This window comes from Eschrichtius robustus, chromosome 3 (assembly GCF_028021215.1).
Source record: "Eschrichtius robustus isolate mEscRob2 chromosome 3, mEscRob2.pri, whole genome shotgun sequence".
Classification (NCBI taxonomy): domain Eukaryota; kingdom Metazoa; phylum Chordata; class Mammalia; order Artiodactyla; family Eschrichtiidae; genus Eschrichtius; species Eschrichtius robustus.
In genome coordinates, this window is record NC_090826.1 from 13,048,770 (window position 1) to 13,071,351 (window position 22,582).

The 22,582-nt window shown below is 44.3% G+C and overlaps 1 protein-coding gene and 1 pseudogene across 1 annotated transcript in view; both read right to left on the reverse strand.

Annotated features, from left to right (window-relative positions):
• Positions 1–4,122: 4,122 nt before the first annotated feature.
• SDHB (succinate dehydrogenase complex iron sulfur subunit B) overlaps positions 4,123–22,582 on the reverse strand; it is a 37,499-nt gene continuing 19,039 nt past the window's right edge. The window contains exons 3-8 of the mRNA XM_068539011.1: positions 14,378–14,463; positions 11,672–11,808; positions 10,907–11,023; positions 8,383–8,484; positions 6,978–7,100; positions 4,123–4,357 (exon numbers count right to left, since the gene is read on the reverse strand). Of these exons, the coding sequence (XP_068395112.1) occupies positions 4,280–4,357; positions 6,978–7,100; positions 8,383–8,484; positions 10,907–11,023; positions 11,672–11,808; positions 14,378–14,463 (643 nt within the window). The 3' untranslated portion in view covers positions 4,123–4,279. The remainder of the gene's footprint in view (positions 4,358–6,977; positions 7,101–8,382; positions 8,485–10,906; positions 11,024–11,671; positions 11,809–14,377; positions 14,464–22,582) is intronic.
• Positions 19,124–20,812, reverse strand: LOC137760850 (E3 ubiquitin-protein ligase makorin-2 pseudogene; annotated as a pseudogene).

A 22,582-nucleotide genomic window follows, 5' to 3' on the forward strand; every position in this document is an offset into this window, starting at 1 on the left:
AGAACAGGTCTCAGTAGTTAATGATCTTAAGGGAACAAAAGAATAGACGACGGTCATCAGGCAAGAGAAGTAACAATAGCAAAGATATCAGTTGTAAAGACTCCCAGTTCTGTTTCAGTGGTGAAGATTAGCCTGAAATGCTCAACCACCAGATCAACTGGAACCTGAGGGATGATGATGTTGACCTTTTCTGACCCTCGTGACTTCAATCAACTAAAGCTTGGACTCTGTCGACCGCCCAAGCCCCTTCATGAATAGGTATGTACCCTTAGCTTAAAACTTCCCCAATTTTGCTGTTGGGGAGACACTGCTTTGGGAGAGATCCCAGTGTTCTCCTTACTTGCTGCAAAGAATAAATCCTTCCCTCTCCTGATCTTTGGCTTGGTTTTGTCTTTTGCCTCGACACCTACCAAGAGGTAAACCCAGTTTTCGGGTAACAGTCCGAGTGGCAAAAAGCTGGAGAATTCACTAATTTGTACTGGTTTATTCTAGAGCATTGCCAAACTTCTCAGTTTCTCTAGTTTCACTAGATTTTTGCAACAAAAGGGATTTTCTCACCTAGTGACAAACCCCATGACAAGATTACGGCTGTCTAGACACATAAGGTGCAGTTTCAGCAGTCTGTGTTGTATATAGCTTCCCGGGCAAGGAGGAGGCTGGAAGAGAATTTGAGTGTTGGGAGTCAGCGGCACACCCTCTGGCACCCAGCAGTCAGTGTGATGTGGGAGACGAGAAATGAGCATTTTTAGTCTTGCACAGATAATCCATCCTCTGAACAGGAGGTCTCTAACTCTGGCCAGCTGTGTTGGAAATACACCAGTTTTCAAGTCCAGAGAGCTGGGAATTAATCACCTTTTTTCTTTTTTCCTGGCTGTGCTGCGTGGCTTGTGGTATCTTAGTTCCCTGACCAGGGAGTGAACCCAGGCCCTCAGCAGTGAAAGCATGGAGTCTTAACCACTGGACCGCCAGTGAATTCCCAGGGAATTAATCACCTTTGTAGTAGGATTCAGCCTTCCACACAGTAGGTATTTGAGACAAATCAGTTAAATTGAGTTTATGGAGCATTTGCTCAACTGCAAGCTAGATGCTTCTCACATTTATTATTATTATTTTTTAAACTCATATATGTTAAGAATTTATTTTTAAAGTTTTTTTTTTTTTTCAGCTTAAGTATAATTGACAACATCGTAAGATATTTAAAGGGTATGATGTGGACTTCCCTGGTGGCGAAGTGGTTAAGAATCCACCTGCCAATACAGGGGACACGGGTTCGAGCCCTGGTCCGGGAAGATCCCACATACCGAGGAGCAACTAAGCCCGTGCGCCACAACTACTGAGCCTGCGCTCTAGAGCCGGCGAGCCACAACTACTGAAGCCCGCACGCCTACAGCCCATGCTCCACAACAAGAGAAGCCACCGCAATGAGAAGCCCCCACTCGCTGCAACTAAAGAAAGCCCGCACACAGCTATGAAGACCCAATGCAGCCAAAAAAAAAAAAAAAAAAGTGTGTGATGTGATGATTTGATATATCTATATACATTGTGAAGGGATTTTTCCTCATCAATTAAGACATCCACACCTCACATATTTACTTTTTCTTTTTTCTTTTTGGTGAGAACTCACATTTATTCTTATGTAGACTTTACCCACAATTCTGAGAGGTAAATGCTCTTAATTCCCATTTTACAGATGCGAAAATAGAGGCTCAGAGGTTCAACAACTTGCACAAACACCGGGTAAGAAGGGATGGCTGGCTTCAGGCCTAGAGGAACTTGAAGCATTCCACAGGATGATTTTTGTGAGTGAAAGCACATTGTCTGGACAATATCAGAGAACAGAAGTAGCATAAAGGACAAAACACTGTCTTTCTCTGCTCAAGCCTGCAGTTTCATTAGGAAAGTCTTTGTGACTTGAAATAGAACATTTGCCTGCAATCCAATGAGAGATTAAATAAGCAGTAAGCTAAACTATCAGTTGATAACATATTCTAATTTAGCTCGAGTTTAAATGGGGTGAGTGACCTACAGTTGCAAACTTGACGTCTGATGAAGCTGATTTGAAGTGGCAACTCCCCAGCCTCTCCTCAGAAGCTGGCTGGTGCAGAACTCATCTTTACAAGCCATTAAATTAGTCATGAGAAAAAAAACCCATCTTTCTCCCTACAGGTCTAGTGATTAGAAGCAAAGTCAAATTACCCATGAATCCAAGGAATGCGACCTTCCGCGGGGCTGTCTGAAACCAATTAGGTGTGAACAGACCTGGAAGGCAGATTTCGCCCTACTGCCCTCCCAGCCCGGGTATGGAGGGCTCCCTGAGGGTTTTTCAGTTCTCACTTCCGAATCTGGAGCTTTAACATCTGAGGACCGTGTACTGTGTGGTCTTACTGAGGTGGCCGAGAATTTTGAGATACTAACATAAGAGCAAAGACTGTGTTCTCTAAATTTCTAATAATTTAATGTTGGTTCCTTTTTTTTTTGGTGAACTTGGCTCCTAGGTGGGAGGGGACAAATCTTGTTCATCTTTACCCCCAGCACCTCACCTCTCACAATGCCAGACACTAGTGCTTTTGAACCATCCCCTTTTCAAGCCAGAAATGCTCATTAAGATTCATTCTTGGTGAGTCAGATGTTTTTCTTAGCCTCCTGATACAAGAAGCCTGTTTCCAGGATGATCTCAATGCTACAACTTAAAAACAGCCTTGGAGTATTCCTAAGAGTGAAAATAGGGTCCACCCGAATGTGCGTTAACAGGGGAAATGCGTAAATAAGTAATGGTGCATCTACGCCACAGAGCAAGAAACCAGTGGTTAAAAAAGCTAAGGTTGAAAATAAATTTCACACACACACACAGGTAGATCTTTAGTAGCACCAGAGGCCCTTGTATATCGTGGGGTAAAAGTAGAAAGCTGCTGTTATTCACAACAGCTAAAACATGGAAGCAACCGAAATGTCCATTAATGGATCAATGGATAAACAAAATATGACACGTACATACAATGGAATATTATTCAGCCTTAAAAAGGAAGGGAATTCTGACACGTGCTGCAACAGGGATGAACCTTGAGAACTTTATGCTAAGCGAAAGGTGTTACAAAAAAGACAAATACCATATAATTCCACTTATATGAGATAGAGTAGTCGAAGTCACAGAAATAGAAAGTAGAAGTATGGTGGCTAGAGGCCAGAGGAGAAGAAATGGGGAGTTAGTGTTTACTGGGCAGAATTTGAGTTTTGCCAAGATGAAAAAAGCTCTGGAGATAGACTGGAGTGAGGGTTGTATGATAACGTGAATGTACTTAATACCACTGAATTCTCCATTGAAAAATGGCTGCGGTGGTAAATTTTGTGTGTATTTTACCACAGTGGAAAAAAAAAGACAAAATAGAAAGTTGCTAATATCAATATTTTGTACCTTATTTTTGAAGGGAAAAAAAAACTTTACATATGCTGCGCATTGTAATGACATAAAGGTCTGGAGGAAATGTGTGAACTGTCAACAGGGGATGTGAAACTTGGGGAGTTTGAGGGGTTTCCATTTTTAACTTGACAAACTTTTACACTGTTTGCCTTTTCAGTGTTACCGCTTTTGTAGTAAGCGTCAGAGCCAAGGCAGCAGTGGTGGGAATTCATGCTTCCCGTGCGAGGTCTCTGGAGGTCATTTGTGGAACTAACTGGAGTTTATAGCTGTGCTGGAAGTTATCTGTAACCTGGCCTCAATGAGACAGAAAAAGACTTACCAAGATTTGGTTTGAAGTAATTCTAATAGTGAAAGCTGTAGAAACTGGGATGCCGTATAATGACGAGCCGCTGTTTACCGAGTACCCAGAAGTGCAGGCGTCCTCACGCCAGGTGGCTGAGGGTGGCACAGCTAGGAATCCCATTTTACAGATGGGCAAATGGAGTAGCAAAGAGAAGGGACTTGCCCAGTGTCGTCCAGCTGGTGAATGGCAAAGCTGGGAACAAGCCCCAGGTCCTGCGTGACACCAATTCTATGCTTGTCCCCATCGTAGCCACCCCCAATGGTGGCTCAGTTCTGGAGCCCTGGCCCCCTCTTCAAGGACAAGGACTCCTCCTTCTGGCACCTTCACATCCCACTGCAGCAAGTACAAGGAACAGGCTTGCTTTTTTGTTAATAAAAGTAGAATAACATTTATTTATTTATTAAAATTTTTATTATACATGCTGTATTTGTGGGAAATCGAGACCTTTGAAGGAACTCAGACTAGATACAAATTACATTCAGCTGAGCTGGTTACAGTCATGTTTAGCATGGGAACACTTAAGCTGAAACTTTCTTTTCCTTATAGGTTGCCATCATTTTCTTGATTTCAGCAATAGCTTTCCCTGGATTCAGCCCCTTGAAAAAAGAGAAGAGAATCAATACCAAATGGTAAGTGAAACTGAATGGAAGAACCCCACGACCTTGGGCGACCCAGGACCTCCTGACCTAGCTGGTCAAAGCACGGTGATTACAAATCAAGTCCTTTAATACCCAGGGGTTTGGGCTAAGAGCTCTCTTCTGTTTCCACTCTTAGACGTTTGAAAACGGCCAGCTCTCTCTGGCAGGAGCCCTGTCTCACTGAATTCCTGCTGCTGAGGCTCACTGCGGCAGGTCAACGAGCCCAGGGAAGAGTCATCTCTTCTACGACTACAGTGTCAAAATCAGCCAGTTATCTCTGAAGGTTTCACATCATTACCGTTATCATTCAATCATCATCACCAGAAATCTGCATCTGCAAGCCCTCAAAGGTATGTGGGAGAAAGAAGCCTCTGTTAACCTTCCTAAGCACCACTGGTTACGTGGCCCACAACACTGGATTAGCTGCAGCTGGCCTCACAGCTGTACATCTGTCCTGCACGAGGTATGGCAATTAAACCCAGTGGGGGCCAGTCTCGTAGAAGCAGGAAGTGAGATCACCAAATATTTGGTAAAATTAGACAAGTACTCATCTGAGGCTAGTGAAGGGTCCCCTCGTTCAATTTAATTATTTATTTTATGTGGCTCTGCGCTGAGCGGCATGCGGAATCTTAGTTCCCATGCCCCCCTGCAGTGGAAGCGTGGAGTCTTAACCACTGGACTGCCAGCGAAGTCCTGGGTCCCCTCATTTTAGAAGGACAACTTTAACTCTGAAATTAAAGTGTGGAAAGAAAGAAAAAGAAAAAAGATCTTCAGAGAGACAGAAAGGGAAAGAGAAGACACTCTTTAAAACACTGATATGGAAGGAACCCCGAAATGTGTTAAGTGAGAAAAGGCAGACACTGTGACAAAGGACACGTGGAACATTTGCGTGTAGCACAAACTACTCCTGGAAGGACACACAGGAAGCTGATAACACCACCAGGGAGGGGGCTGGGGCTGGGGCAGGAGGAAGGCCCTCCACAGTATTTCCTTTTGAACGCTGAGCCGTGTACGTACCTGCCCCATCAAAAGGAATTTAGAGTCAGCAACCAGACTGTACCCAGTCCCAGCGCGGGAAGGAGGCACCGGGAGGCGGGTGGCCTGCTTCTAGGCCTGCCCTGCCCCCAACCTGAGAGTGACCTTGGCAAGATGCCCCCACCCCCAACTCCCGCTCATGGGCTCAGCTTCCCCACCTGTAAAAGGGGCTGCACTTGACGATTTTTGAGGTCCCTTCTAGTTCAAACAATCTGTCTGGGCCTATGTCTAGCTTCACAGCCCCAGTGTCCATCCCTGCTTTACTGCAGGGGAGGGCAGGACAGAGAAGTCTGTCCTTGGTTGTCTGGTCTGTCTGCTGTCCTCTGCGATGCAAACATTCACGCCTAGGAGTGCACCGCAGGATCCTCTGCGGAGCTTTTGAAGAAATACACAAGCCAGGCCCCAGCCTTGGAGAGGCTGTCTTCTGACTGACCGGCTCAAGCTCAAACGGGCCCAGAACCCGTTTGTTTTGCTAAATAACAGAAGGTCCCATTAAGTGCTTACTATGCGCCAGGCACTGTCCTAAGCACTTCAGTGGCATGACTGGCCTCAGAAGCCACAAGGCTCGCTGAGCAGAGCTGGGTAGAAATGCAGGCAGCAGGATGCGGAGCCTGAGCTCTCCCGCACTGTTCGGGACCCCACCAGGCCCCGTGGCCCACCCCAATGCCGATGTCACATGAGAAGCACTCTGGCAGGGGAAGGGGGGGCCCTTGAAACACTGTGGAATTACCCAGTCTGGATTTCATGTTTGTTAAGATGTGCTGCCTTTTCTTTCTTTCTTTCTTTTTTAAGCTGCTAACTGGTCGTGCTAGAGTTTTCCATCTCGCTGCCTGCTTACTCACTGCACCTTTAAAATGAAATTGCTCTGCCCACGGTCTCTGCTCGAAGGGCAGCCCTGGCTGCTCCCCGCCCGCTGACGGGACCAGGGCTGGCACCTGACGGTAGCTGGCCGGCCAGCTCTGACGTGGGCTGCGCCGTGGAAAGCTAAGCTGGGCCAAGGAGACTCCCTCCGAGGAATGTGAGCTGAGAAATGCGGAGAGAAGCCAGGCAGATGCTGAAGCCGCAGGCAGGGCGAGTATGAACAGGAAGCAGGAAGTATGAACAGGAAGAGGGAGTGAAAGCTAAGCAAGCAGGAGCTCCGAGACCGAGGAAAGACACGCAGAGGAGAAAGCACAGGCTGGCTGCCAGGGAGCCGAGCGGACCGGCAGCCACGTTGCCACACAGAGACCTTGGGGCCCGAGAGGGAATGTAGCCCTCACAGCTGCCTGTGCCCGGACGGCTTTCCCCCCGTGCTTCCCACAAAGTTAGGGCAAACCCAGGTTCCTGTTCATGGGTCCTCGTGGCATCCTTGACTCCCACTAGGCCCGTGTGAACCCGACTTGGAAACCCTTCTCAAGGGGGCCTGAGTGAGCCTGTGCCCCGCAACGAAGCGCCAACACCCGCAGGCTCACACGGAGGGGAGAGAGCTCTCTGCTCCCCGCCCGCTGCCTCCTCACGAGCACACGGCAGCGCTGGGCCGCGCGGGGCGCCGCAGCCCGCGTACCTTGGGACAGGTATTCGTGCAGTTCATGATGGTGTGGCAGCGGTACAGAGAGAACGGGTCCTGCAGCTTGGCCAGGCGCTCCTCTGTGAAGTCGTCTCTGGAGTCGATCATCCAGCGATAGGCCTGGGGGAACCGGGGACTGGTGGGCTGAGCTGTCACCTTAACTGGCCAGAGCAGCGCTCTGGGTCAACTCAAAGCTCCAGGCGCGCAGAGGAACAGGAATTCTCAGCTTGGAGGCCATCTCCACACTTTACTTCTTGCCATCTTTCAAGGAAAGGCTCCCAACTCTTTTGTAACATCTCTTGATCACCTTGACTAATGAGCCCCACCCAACTTTTGAACCACATGCACCTGGTCGCTTAATTATATACCATCAGGCATGGTCTTCTACTGATTTCATGTTGCTCATTAGCTTCCTCCCTAGATCATGAATGAGTGAAGGCAGGGGCGGTATCCTTGACTCTCTTTCACTGCCTTCAGAGCACCTACCCACTGCCTTTGAGTGAACTGATAACAGACCTGCACAGAGAGAATATCTGTTCTACTTATTGATTCTTTTGATTAGCGTATCCGTCGCAGAAGCCTGAGATCAGCCAGCTGAAAGCTGATTAAGCTCCTGATCACCGGGCTGGCTCCAGCAGTGTTACCGACACCACTTTTACATTTCCCAACAACTCAGATCACTGGTACAAGCGCCAGCTACAAATGTACCTCATTACTCAATCTTTAATTTGGCCAGGAATCAATCAGTACAGCTGCTAACTGGTCACACAACCACAGAACTTCTCTTTTTGTGGGGAACTGAGAAACAAGAAGTTGTTTTTTTTTGAGTTGCTTCAGAGTCTATGAAAAGCACTGACCACAAATCTAAAAAGTATGAGCTTTCTGGGAACAATGACAGTGACTCTGTCTGCAGTGAACTACACATATAGTGAAAGACAATGAAAAACAATACTACTTTTTTTCCAAGCAACCCCTAAGCCCAGTACTGCAGGCCTTCACTAGCCTGGAAACAATTTCCAACCCTGCAGCTGGGTAACTGCTCCTCAACGAAATTTCTCTCTCCCCTGCTTCCATGTTAAAAATCCCGTGAGAGGGAGATGGGGAGCCTTCTGACGGACGCAGTCCGGGGAAAGCGGGCAAGTGGGCAGGGAAGAGCCAGCAGCACAGGGAAACATCTGAAACATCTGCAAGGCATGGTGTGCCAACCCGCAGCCACCGTCCCTTGGCGTGACCCTCACCACACTAAATGAAGGCGTTTTGCAGATGGAGCCCCAGATTTACTGAAAGCCAAGTGAAGGTGATGCAACCAAATACCATTTGTAATGGATGCCAAAGAAGGAAGCCATCGCCCCTCAGAACATCTGGTTTCCATTTCTCTTACAGTAATGAAGGAGCACCTTACCTGCATAAGAACCGCAGGTCCCAAGTACTTGTCTCCATTCCACCAGTAGCTCGGGCAGCTGGTGCTGCAGCAGGCGCAGAGAATGCACTCATAGAGCCCGTCCTGTGTGGGGAGAAAGGGCAATCAGGAGTCCACCATGGAAGAGATGGTCGTGTCCTGAGCTGATTAAATGTGAGGTCTGGGGTCAGTGCACGAACAAAGTGCCTATTCGCACGTGAGTTTTCTTGGCAAAATCCTAGGAGTGGTTTGCAGAGATTTATCAGATTCATAAAAAAGATCCTGGAATTGAAATTTAGACATTTGCTGGATTAGAGCCCAGAGTTCTTAAGTCCAAGTACAGTGTACTCATCCTTTAATAAATAACCCCTCACTTATCTTAAAAAAAACCAAAAACAAAAACATGGGAAGAACTTACCACCTTGCATGCAGTCTAGCAGCAACTGAAAAGGCCCTGAGTGCTGAGGCATCTAGCGTCTACACCAGTCTCTGCCCTGGCTCAGCAGACACCTCAAGTTTTCGATAGGAAGATCAACATCATCCTAAACAGCCAACCAGCACTGAGTACCATGTGCCTTACTGACTACCTCATTTGATTGTCACAATAATCCTGGGGTGAGTGCTATTAGATTCCCATTTTACAGGTAAGGAACTGAGGCTCAGACAAGTTAGGTCACTTGCTGAGGGTCACACAGCTGCAAACAGCAGAGCTGGGATGGGCCCCCAGGCGGCCTGACTCTGGAATCCCTCCTCTAACACTGCCACACTGACTCAACATGCCCAACCAGTCCTAACTGGACTTTCTGATTTGGGGAACAACAGAAACTGATTAAAAGTGGCAAAACAGGAGGGCACGCTGACATCTGAAGTGACAGCTGAAAACAGATGACACAGAGTTGATGGTCATGATTGTAACCACGAGTCTTCAACAAAAATTATGTTCTGTTCAGGCAGCTGGTGAGAGTGTAAACTGGCCCCACTGTCTAGAAAGCGTAAGGTCACAGGATTAAGGGCCTTCACGATAGTCCTATTCTTTACTTATAAAAGGGTAGTTGTCGATAGAGATTACCTTTGGGTGGTGGAATTATAGATTATTTGAAAATTAGTTCTCTTTTCCAATTACCTATAGTGAGCATTATGGCTTTTAAAATCACGAAAAAAAGTTAGGTTCAGCAATATTAATTGGAAGAAGTGAAAAATGCTAAATAAGCAAATGTTTGGTATTTAAATGGGTGAATTTTGACTACCTAGAAAACATGCTCAGGGGAACCCTCCAATCCCTAAAAATAGTACATCAAGGAGATGTTTATAAGCTACAAGCTCTCCTACCTGAGGAAAGCTGGGCCAGGGTGGCCAGTTCCAACCTGGACCCTGGGATGCGTCAGACTCCCTGGAGTTAGAAACTGGGGCAGAGCTATGTCCTGAGAACAAGAAACTCTTGGAAGAGAAGGCAGCTCTGCTTGCTCTGAATTACAACATCACCATGCTGACCCTCAACATCTCGATGACGACAGAGCTGGGCATTCTTACCAGGACCTTCCTTTCTTAATGTTTTATGGGGAAGAGGAGAGGGGCTAAATGTTCCCCCAGACCTGAAAGGCAGAATTCATTTATTCATTCACACAACTCATATTTGTGGATAAGATAGCACATGCCAGGATCCTGGGATCCAGCAAGGGGTATAAGACACAGCCCCTGCCCTTGAGGTGCGCTCAGTCTGCTCACGGACTGTCATGTAAACGAATGAAGTGGTGATCGAGACAGCACGAGTCCTTCCCTCGCGCAGGCATGATGCTGGGACCGATCTCCGTCTGGTCCCCTTCCCACTTCTTCCTCTCCAAAGGACACCAAGTGTGCAGGGAGTGAGTGTGCGTGCCTCCTTCTTAGAGGAGGTAGAAGTGTACACGAGAAAGAGACTACAAGCTTGCTAATAACCCCTTCACTTTCAGAGACGTCAGAGCCTGTACCCAGGGTAGCGACTCCAGGAGTGGGTGGGCCTGTCACAAGCCCACGCCGCGTCACTAGACGTGTGGTGTCAGGAAAGCACAAAGTTCCAGTTCCAGTTTTGCTATCGCTTCTCTCACTCCCATCTGCAAACAGGGTGGTGGCAGCAGGACTGCAAACAGCCGGCATGTGTTTTATTTGCCCACAGGGTTAAAGAGTAGCTCTGATTTAGCTGTCAACTTTTCAAGACCTGGCGATCTACATACTGGTTTCTTTTGAAAAAGACAAATATCCGGCAACATGGCAGCAGTGAGCCCCTCTAGGCAGAGCACTCCAGGGCCTTGGTCCTCTCTGGGCCCTTCATAGGTTCTCACTACCCACCTGGCCCCGACAGGATGGGTGTCCAACCCTTGGACAGATGGTTCTGAAGTTCCTTTCCAGAAGACGCTGAATGGTCTGCATCATCTCATGCTGTGCCCCGCCCCCCCCCCCCCCCATCCCCTCTGCCCCTAAGCCCCACTTCCTGGCAAACATCTTTGCAACAAAATTCCTCAAGTCAAGACAATGAACAGGGACTAATGACCAGTTTCTCACGATCTTCTATGGACTGCAGATACTGCTCCTTGCCTTCCTGGGATTCATCCTTCGTCTTTAAATAAGGCTCAATGGACTTGTACTGGGCGTAGAAGTTGCTCAAATCCTGAGGTTAAGAGGAAGAAGCAGAAATGGGTCAGATTCCACCACCACTCCTTAGCTTTCCTCCTGATCCCACTTTTGGGACCCTGCCCTCTTTTCTGCCCTGTGACAGGCAGTAGTCAGACTCTCTTCCTTCGGCACGGATACGTGCAAAGATCACCAAAGGAGAAATGGTCACATGTCAGCGTGGTTAGGGAATTTCTCCTTCACCCACTTGGGAAACTTTCCAATCCCACAGTCCTTTCTCCCCAGATGCCCTTGAAAACACCCAGTCAGGGAAAGGGAAGGTGGCCAAATATAGGGAGGTAGAAATTAAAACACATAAGAACGGCTGCATTCCCAACCGATATTTGCCACATGAGTTCTTTGTTGTTATGGCCAAATTCTTCATTTCTGAAACTGTTCCAAGTCTAAAATTCTGTGCCCTGTTATTCCCAAACAATCCTCACCAAATGAGCTGCTGGATGATCTAGGCCATTTACCTTCTGCCATTCAAATTCCTTAACTAAACTCAAGACAGGAAAAAAAGCCTGCCCTGAAGAACTATAGCACAACACACACACCTCCTGCCCCCCTTAAAAAAAAAAAAAAAGCAGGCGGGAGGTGCTGGGGAGGTGGGGAGAGAGACACACACACACGGGCAGGAACTCACAGGAACAAGATCCTTTATCACATACATATGTGGAAGAGGGTAGATTTTTGAAACTTTGTTGAGGTTGGTGTCAATCCTTTGGGTACAAGCGAGAGTGTTGCCTCCATTGATGTTCATGGCACAGGAGCCGCAGATGCCTGAGACACAGCACAGTTAACACTCCCCTACCCAGCTGCGGGCAGTCCAGCTGCAATCCTCCCTTCCGGACTGTCCTTGCTCTACCAGCAGGAGCAGCACTGACATGGACTACACCTGTGCAGAGGTGCCCGCTGCCTTTTCTCCTTCCCATGCTTCTCAGAACGTAGATCTAACGGCTGTAGTTCCAAAAACCATGTTGTGAAACCAGGAGGTGACCCCGAGGTTGGAAGCTATCTGCTCAGGATGGCACTGGAGCACAGAGGAGCCTGGGGTGCTGCTGGCATCACGGAGGGCCCACGCCAGTCCTAGCTCTTTGCTTCACATATTTTGAGAGAAAAACCAGCCTTTGTTTTCTTTTTTTAAGTCACTGTTATTTGAACTCAAACTCTATTTTTTTTAAACTTTTTTTTTTTTATTTGGCCACACCACAAGGCTAGTGGGATCTTAGTTCCCTGACCAGGGATTGAATCCAGGCCTGCGGCAGTGAAAGCGCAGAGTCCTAACCACTGGACCGCCAGGGAATTCCCTGGACTCAAACTCTTAACAGATATAACACCCCAAAATAAATCAACACTGTCTTGGTCATCTTCAAGTTGAGGCCTGGATACAGATTGTCCAGAGACAGCTTTCATTCTATTGTCTCCACAAAGCCTACACTGGGGACGTGAAACCCACAAAAGCTGCCTTAGCACTGACTTTTCAAGGAGAATGAGCTAATGTGAAACCAAACCAAAGTCAGCAAAATAAGGTGCTGACCAAGGACCCTGAAACGAGAATCTTCTTAGCCTGGACTCATTTCCTGTGTATGGACTGTCCTAGGTATTTCAGAGTTACAAATGACTACGCACTCTAAGCCCCTGCTACCACTTCTTCTGAAGCTGTTTTTTGAAGGTAGTTAGGCCGGAGAAATGTGGTTACTTGTGAAACTTGGACTGGGTTACCACTTTCTCTCCCTCTCCTGTTAATCTTAATAAAGGTATAACAGGACACAAATATCCATCTTAAGCAAATACTCCTACAGTTCCCCAAGAGATCGAACATTATCAGCACACTTATGTGTGCCTGGCATACAACAGAGCAGTATGCTTTTATAAGAAATGGTATACAATAATAATAATAAAAAAAATCCAACGAAACTTCTCTTAAAAAGGTTCCCCTGGAAATTCTCTTCACAAACTACAAGGGAAACAAAAGTAGCCGCAATTAATATCATTCTGCCTCATTCTTAAATTTTTGCCCACATGGGCCACACCTTGTGCTCTTGGCTCTGAAAGAGTTTTCTGGGGAAACTTACTGAAAAGCGTCTATTTCCTGTGTTGTCAGGACTTATGTGGGAAGGCTGGTACTTAATTACAGCAGAATGTTCCCTAAACAGCAGGATTTAGCCAAACTACCATACCCGTTAGCATCTGCTACATTGAATCCAATCCTGTAAGATTAGCTGAATCAAAACAGATGTCTTAGAAGTAGGACTTTAAATGCTTGAGATGTACAGCAGAACACAGATAAAGAGCGATGGGCCAATAGCTATAACGACTTTTTCTTTTATGGAAGGTTATTTTAGGGAGAAAGTTCGATCACAGCCTTTGGTCTTGGCCCCAGCTGTTTTGGTTTTATCCCAGGTTTTCCGAGCCCGGCCAGGGAGTGTATCACCTGAGAGTGCAATTCTGGAATCTGACAACTTTGGCTGAGTCCTGGCTCCCGACTCACCATCTCTGTGTCCTTTCAGAAGTCCCTTAACCTCCCTGGGCCTCAGTTTCTTCACACGTACGCTGAGTGTAAATGGTAACAGCACCTGTCTATCTCACGTAAAGTGCACAGAATGGAGCCTGCACAGTCTGTGTTCCACAGCCATCAGGATCAGTTAGCCGTCATAGCACCCCGTGTGATTTTTCCCACACCTGAGAACCATCTGAATGATTACTTGGGAGTTTACTTTCAATCAACTCATTTTACCTTAAATTCATATTTAAAAATCATTTCTATCACTGTTACACTGTCATTAGTAATTATATTTTTCTAGTACATAAAATCAATACATAGCTATTAAGGAACGTCGGTATGCACACTGCCTGGAATCAGCAGCACACTGTAGGAATCGCTGTTTCCATCCAGAACATTCCTACTGACCACCTGCCCTGTGCACGTGTAATGCTGGGAGCTGGAAGGGGACGCATGTCCCCCTTGTTGGACAAGTGTTAAGTGTGCACGAGCACCAGCGAGAAATTCCCCACTACCCCCCTAAAGAACGAGCTCCGCGGTGACCAGCTAGCATATCTGAGCTGGTCCTTGAAGGGTGCAGCAGCTCACAGGGACCGCCAGCAGCAGTAACCATGCAAGTGAAAGCTCCTGAAGGGAAGCAAACTTAGAAACCAGAACTTATACCACAGTTCAAATTTCCAACACTTCTGCCCAAGAAAAGGAAGTGTGACTTGTGGCAAGGTCACCTGGCAGACCGCTGCAGCCATCCTCCAGGTATCGCCTGGTATCAGTTCTGGCCAGCCCAGGCCTCTTTTGGGAAACAGAACAAAAGTGTCCAAGCCTAACAACAGGGAAGGAAATGCTTACCTTCTCTGCAGGATCTTCGGAAGGTCAAGGTAGAATCAATTTCATTCTTAATCTTGATTAAAGCATCCAACACCATAGGACCACAGCTGACAAAAAAAAAAAAAAAAAAAGAAAAGAAAAAACTCACAAAAATAACAAACAGACCCAGTTGTATTTATGTGAAGTTCAATCTCCCAAAACTTTATCATAATATGATCTGAGACAGCTGCATATATTAGCTGCTCTTCTTATCCATGGCCTTCTCAGGTCACATTCAGAATTTTTTCCATAGTTTTATTTTTGCACATTCTTACACATTTTAAGTACAGCAGAGTTCTTACACATTTTAAGTGCCACACTGCATGTACATTTCTAGGAAATGGAAAGTTAAAGATGAAGAGAAATATTTAGGTTAGGAGACAACTTCCATATACTGGCAGTTTTTAGTTTTTCTTCTAAAGCTCCCTGAAAAGTTTTCCCAAATAATTTATTTCAAATTTTAGTTTTATTTTTTTGGACAAAAATAGTAAGTAGCTTTATATGGTTAGTTAACAGCTTCCCATCTACAAAGCACAGAGAGCAACGCCCACATCTCACAGGACTGCTGCAGGTGAATTAACATACAGGAAAATGAAACACTCAGAGCAGTGTCTGCCACATACATTCGGTCTCACTATGATTATTATCATGCAGAGACTGTGACTCTATGGAAATGGCTTATTCTCTCTGAGCCTCAGTCTCTTTATCTGTAAAATGGAATTATTATTTGTATCACAGGATTATTATGAAGATTAAATAAAAACATGCAACAACAAGGTCCTACTGTATAGCACAGTGAACTATATTCAATATCCTGTGATAAACTATAATGAAAAAGAATATGAAAAAGAATATATGTATAACAGAATATATGTATGTATAACTGAGTCACTTTGCTGTACAGCAGAAATTAACACAACACTGTAAATCAACTATACTTCAATAAAATTAAAAAACAAAACAAAACATGCAATTGTCATAGCACCTGGCACAGAGAAGCGCTCAGCAAATCTATTTCCTGGTTGCCACCCCTACCCGTGGTCCTCTCAGTAATTTTCTATGAATGGGATTTAAAAAAATATGCGCCCCCCCCCCCAATTTCCTTTCTTTGTCTCTATTTCTTTTTTCCCCTCAGCTTTGAGATGATTGACAAATAATAGTGTGTAAATTTAAGGTGTATAACATGGTAATTTGATATATAGTGAAATGGTTACCATAATAAGGTTGGTTAACATACCTGCATTATCTGTACGTATTTCTACCAACAATATACTATACCCTTTTCACTGTACCTCTGCTAACACTGGGAATTGTAACCTTTAAAAACCTCTGCTATTCTGAGAATGGAGAAGTGTTATTACTGTCAGTGTTTTAATTTGAGATCTCTGAATACTACAGTGGTTGAATATTTGTCATAAATTCACTGAGCTTTCCTCACTTACCAGTTATTTACTGAAAGCCTGCTCTGTACCAGGTTCTGTTCTAGGTGCTAGAGATACACCAGAGGACAAAACAGATGCAAATTCCTGCCCGCACAGAGCGTTCATTCTAGTGGACTAATTCTATAGACTCAGTCTGTCCATGTTCTTTGCCTTTTGTTTACTGAAGTCCAGGGATTTTTTTTTTTTTTCTTTTAAAGATCTGAGCCTACCATCTTCTAAAACAAAAACTCTTCTGTTTTTCTGTACTACTAACTCCCAGTACTTCACTTCTAGTCACCAAATGTGTGGGTGTCTTTCCCATGCCAAGCAATTCTGCAACACCAAGTGGGTGTCCCACAGTATAACTCAATTCTGCCACTATCAATCGGCGTGGCTCACAGAATTAAAAAAAAAAAGTTTACTGACTATATTACTGGTTTATTATAAAAGGATCAACACTGCAACAGCCAAATGGAAGAGACGCACAAGGCAAGGTATGTGGGAAGGGGAGGAGAGCTTCCATACCCTCTCCTGCAGGCCACTCTCCCAGCACCTCCTGGAGTTTACCAACCCAAGTTCTCTGAACCGTGTACTTCAAGGATTTTTATGAAGGCTTAATTACGTAGGGATGATTGACTATACCATTGGTCTCTGGTAACTGATTCAACCTCTACCCCCTCTCCCCTCCTGGGAGGTCAGGGGATGGGGCTGAAATTTCCAGCCCTCTAATCACATGGTTGGATTCCCTAGCAACCAGCCCCCATCCAGTGGTTATCTAGGGGCTTTTAAGGAATCACCGCATTAATATAAACTCAGGTGTGGTTGAAAGGGGCTTGTTATGAGTAACAAAAGATACCCATTTCACCTTTATTATTTTCTGAAGCTATTTCAGGAACTGGGAACGAAAACAAAATATAACAAAAGATGACCCTATAGTTCTTATTCTTTAGGATTACAAGGGTTTTAGAAGACAGAAACGTAAGACCAAATATATATCACAGTATCACACATCTAATACATCTGTTGCTAATCTTGCTCCTGCCCTCAACCAGCAATTGGCTATCTGACTTCTGATTTTGGTAATCAAGTTTTTTTTTTCACTTTTATTTTTTTTAAAGGTCGCTCCACGCAGCATGTGGGATCCTAGTTCCCCGACCAGGGATCAAACCCGCGCCGCCTGCACTGACAGCGCAGTCTTAACCACTGGCCCCCCAGGGAAACCCCCAGTAATCAGAATTTTAAAACACACATAAAATTTAAATGTTTACATTGTTAAAAGCTGACCACTTTTCCCCTTATGATACTATCCTCTTTTAAGTCTAAAAGACCACACTCCTTCCTGAGGTTTGATGAATATTTTGAATTTTCTTCCATTTCTTCCATTTTAAAATTATTTCCCCCAAATTGCAAAAATTGCTAATCAACTGCCCCAAATCACTGACTGACTAAAAACCCTCTTTTGCTTCTGATTTGTGATACTCCCCCTCCAACCACCCCATTCTATACTAGAATTTTATATATAATGTAGTCTATTTTGGAACTCCTTTTTTTTTGGCCATGCCGCGTGGCTTGTGGGATCTTAGTTCCCTGACCAGGGATTGAACGTGGGCCCTTGGCAGTGAAATCATGGAGTCCTAACCACTGGACTGGCAGGGAATTCCCTAGAACTTTTTTTATTCTAATGATCTGTCTATTCTTGTCCTGGCATGTTTTAAATTACGTATTACAAAAGCTAGTATTTGCATTTTATAAAAATTAAATATAAATAGCTAAAAAGCTAAAGCTCTTCCTTTAAACTGTCTCATGCTAAATTTCATAATAGGTAGGCAATATTAAGAGTTTGGTATAAATTTTCTCAGACTTAAAAAAATGCAATATATATATAATAGTATCTTGCTTTTTTCATTAAAAACAACTCTGCCAAGGGACTGTAATTACGTAACCATTTTCCTATGGAAGAACACTTAGCTTGCTTAAAATCCTTCCCTATTACACACAATGCTGCAAATGACATTTTGGTACATAGAAATCGATTGTTTTGGCTATTCTTTGTCCCTTGCACTTCCATATGAATTTTAGGATCAGCTTGTCAATTTCTGCAAAAAAAGGCTACTGGGGTTTGAGAGTGATTACAATGAATCTGTATATAAACTTGGGGGTGCACTGCCACCTTAAAAATATTAAGTCTTCCAACCCAGAAACATGAAATATCTTTCCATTTATTTAGGTCTTTGTTAGTTTCTTTCAACAATGTCCTATAGTTATCAGTCTTGCATTTCTTTTGCCAAGTTTGTTCCTAAGTATTTTATTCTTTTTGATGTTACTGTAAATGGAATCATTTTCTTATTTTAGGATTGTTCATTGCTGGTGTACAGAAATACAACTGATTTTTATATACTTAACTTGTATCCTACAACTTTGCTGAACTAATTTATTGATTCTAATAATTTTTTGGTGTGAATTTGTTAGGATTTTCTATATACAAGGTCATGTGATCTGTGAAAAGAGTTTCCTTTTTTTTTTTTTCTTGATAATTTGGGTTTAATTTTGTTTTTATTGCGCCTGACAAAATACAGTTATTCAATTTGTTATTTTAATAAAATAAATTAAATGTAGGTTTAATGGCTGTTTCCTCCTTTTAAATCCTGAGCTCACAGCTTGAACTCCATTTGTTCATGCCTTTGGGAGCAGAACTCAAGAAACAGGAAATGGGCCCAGAGCCTCTGCTGGGAATTGAACTCAACCTTTGTCACCCTTCTTATTCCAAATCAGGTAAAGAGTAGACTTTCTTCTTTAATAAAACATTTGGTGTCTACAGCTGTCTATAAAAATAATTTAGGCTTGGACTGAGTTCTGATTCACAAGGTTATGTTCGTTCAATTAAAATCACTACTGATGACAGAACTCAGTTCTCTTCAGGACCACCGCTAGATCAGAACCAGAAACTGTTGTTGGGTGCTGTTAAGTTATTATAAAATTTCAAATCAAAGCCAGGTTTTACAGATAAAAACACACATGAGCCCTCGGGGCACAAGCCAGCAGGTGAGAGTTTCCCTGGAGGCATGTGTGCAAGATTACTCCGATTGTGACCCTAACACAAACCGTAAAAGAGGGGCCGTATCTCTGCTTCCTGCTACTTCAAGAGCCCCCACCCCCACCCCACCCCCAGGTAAGAAGGTTTATACCTGTCTGCTGAACGTCCCGCAGCAAGACTTCTCCCCTGATTTGGGACACTGCGGAGCCCTAAGTCAAGTTTTGTGCTAAGGTGTGCAGCGTGGTTTTGAAAAGCAATATACAAATCCAGTGTTGACCACACTATTTCAGTGTACTAGGGAGGTTCACCACACAAGAATCCTTTGGTAAGATAAATGAATCTGCTGCTTTTAGGGGCACCTGCACGGTCCTCGAGGACAGGAGCCAGGCTGGTCTGAATCAATCAATGAAAACTCTGGCTGGTCAGCTGCCCCCCCTGAGGAGTTTGAGGTGCAACTAAGATAAATAGCAACTAGAGAAGCAGCGATTCCATATATGTGTTAAGGTTATTTTATATCCTCACTCTTCCCATGGCTGTAATAATGGAGTGGATGAGACCAAGGTTAAATACAACCCCACTCAAATCCAAGTGACACGCCACCCCAGGCTGCCGTGAAAGAAGCTCTGCACACCCTGGCTTGGGGAAGGCTCGGCTGGTGGAGCCGAAGACGCAGGGCGACCACCTACTCTTCAGGGTTCTGATGACTCCACTCCGGAGAGGTGCATGAAGAGGTCCCCAAGCTCTGTCATGTCGACGTCTTCAGTGTTGTGGACATGCTGGCTCTCTCGGTTCTCAATGAAATCCCAGAGCCGCACTGAATTAAAGAACCTCACGGTGCCTTCAGAACTGAGCTGTTTCCGAGGCTTCTCTGGTTCCGCTAGCCGCCCATCAGGGTAAGCATGGCGGTAAAGGCATTTGCTTCCAAACGGGCAGGTCCCTTTGCCTTGCTCAAAGTATTTACAAACTTTTTTTCCCATTCCCTGTTTGAAAGCTTCAATCAACTCGTTCTTTTTATTCTGATCTTCTACCCAATACACACTTGGAATTACAAACTCTGATATCACATGGCACTCTGGACAAGACTTGATGATTGGGTTCTCAAACTGCTTGGCATACCTCCACTGCCGGATGCAGGACAGGCAATACGTGTGGTTGCAGTTGGAAAGGATCCCGAACCTCCGCTCCGAGGCTGACGCCTTCTCGAGGATAACCTCCATGCAGATGCTGCACACTTTGTCCTGACTCGCCTGGAAGGCAAAGGCCTTCTCCATCTCGTGTTCGAATGTTGACATGCAGATCTTCTCGTGAGCTTTCCTGTGCTCTGGGTCGAAGGGGTGCAGGACTTGTAACCTACAGATTTCACAAACTTCCCCATGCAGGTAGACACAAGCATCCCCAAATCGGCACTCCCCGGCAGCTGCGTAGGGGCACAGCTGCTGCTCGCTGCTGTAGGAGATGCTGGCTTCTAAGTTGTCGAGACCACTGCTGATTGCTTCTAGGTAGGAATGCGGCTTCAGCTCCGGGCTGTTCTGCAGGTCGCTGCAGCCTCCGGGATTACTCACCACACTTGGGCAAGTCTTTTCTTCAGCCATGCCAGAGAGATTTCGGTCTCTAAGTACCAATGTCCTCTTTTCACGTTTCCCAGGCTCGTGTAAGTTAGTTTTCACGATTGATGCAGTGAGGTAAGAAGGAGGGTGAGGACTGTGGAAACCGAGGGAGGGCACCCCGTGGGGAACAGTGCCCATGGCCCCACCAGCTGCAGCAGAGGGCCTCGTGTGATCATATCTGCAATGAGTTCCGTATCTGCATATCTGCAACAGCCCTTCTGGTAGTATTTGCAGATGGTAGATGGCTTGCTGTTTGCCAAGTCATGTGAGAACAGGCACTGGTTTCCTTCCCGACACATACCATGCATAAAATACCTGCAAGTGACCTGCTTGGTGCTCATGGCGGTCGGGTGGAAGGGCCCGAGAGTTTCCTTCTTACTTTCCAATTTCCTTTTCTTTCTTTTTCTTGCCTAATTTCCCTGGTTAAAACCTTAAAATTCGGAATGGTTGATGCTAGTATAAAAAAATTATTTTTGCATATTGACCTTGTATCCTGCAACCTTGCTAAATTTACTTAGTATGTTCTTGTAGTTTTGTAGATTCCTTGGAATTTTGTATGTAAACAATCAAGTTATTTGTAACTAGAGACAATTTAATTCCCTCATTTTCGATCCTCATGTCTTTTATTTCTTTCATTTGCCTTTAATGCACTAGTTAGAATGTACAGTAAAATGATGAATAGAAGTGGAGAGTGGACATCTTTGTTTTGTTCCAGGTCTTATGGATAAAGCATTCAATATTTCACAATTAAGCATGTTGTTAGCTGTAGCTTTTTCCATACATACTCTTTTTAAAAAAAAAAAGATTTATTTTTATTTATTTATTTACCTGTCTATCTATCTATCTTGGCTGTGCCGGGTCTTAGCTGCGGCATGCAAACTCTTAGTTGCGGCATGCGTGCAGGATCTAGTTCCTTGACCAGGGATTGAACCCGGGCCCCCTGCATTGGGAGCGTGGAGTCTTACCCACTGGACCACCAGGGAAGTCCCTAGATACTCTTTATCTGATTGAGGAAGTTTCCTTCTTTTTCAAATTTGCAGAGTTATGGCTTTTCCCCTTTATCCTTTGTATGATGAATTACAATGATTGATTTTCCAGTGTTAAGCCAACTTCATATTCCTGAGATAAACTGAAACTTGGTCATTAAGGCATTATCCCTTTTTATAGATTGCTAGATTTGAACTGCTAAAATTTCTTAAGGATTTTTGTGTCTATGTTCACGAATGATACCAATTTGTAATTTTCGTTTTTGTAATGTCTTTGTTAGATTTTGGTATCAGGTTATGATGGCCTCATAAAATGAACTAGGAAATGAATATTCCTTGTTTATTTTCTGAAAGAATATTGGTGTTAGATTTTTCTTAAATGTGTGATATGATTCACCAGTGAAGCCACCTGGGCCTGGATTTTTCCATGTGAAAATGTTTTTGATAACACATTTAATTTCTGTAACACAGAACTATTCATATTTTCTATTTCATCTTATGTCAATCTGGTAAGTTGTATTTTTTTCAAGGAATTTGTCCATTTCATCAATTATTGAATTTGTCATAAAGTTATTCATAATACTCTGTTGGTATCATTTTAATATCCATAGGCTCTCTTTCTATCTTGATATTGGGATTTTGTTTTCTCTTATTTTTCTCCAGTCTGGCTAGGAGATGATCAAATTTGTTGTTTCCAAAAAAACCAACTTTTGGTTTTATTTTTTTCTACCAGCTGTCTTCCCCCCAGCCCCCATCCTATTTGCTCTTATTTTTATTATTTCCTTTTTCATGATCATGGTATCTCCCCTGCCAGGTAAGTATATTATTTCCTTTTTCTACTTGCTTTTGGTTTACCTTGCTCTTATTTTTCTACCTTCTTAGGGTAGAATCTTAGATCACTGATTCTAAACCTTTCTTCTTTTAATGTATGTATTTGAAGCTATAAATTTCCGTCTAAGCACTGCTTTAGATGCATCTTGCATATTTTGAAATGCTATATTTTCATTATCATTTAGTTCAATATCTTTTCTAATTTCCCTTGTGATTTCTGCTTTGATACCTAAATTATCTTGCTGTTACTGCTTTAAATTTTAATTCCACTGTGGTCAGAGATTATACCTGTAAGATTCCAACTTTCT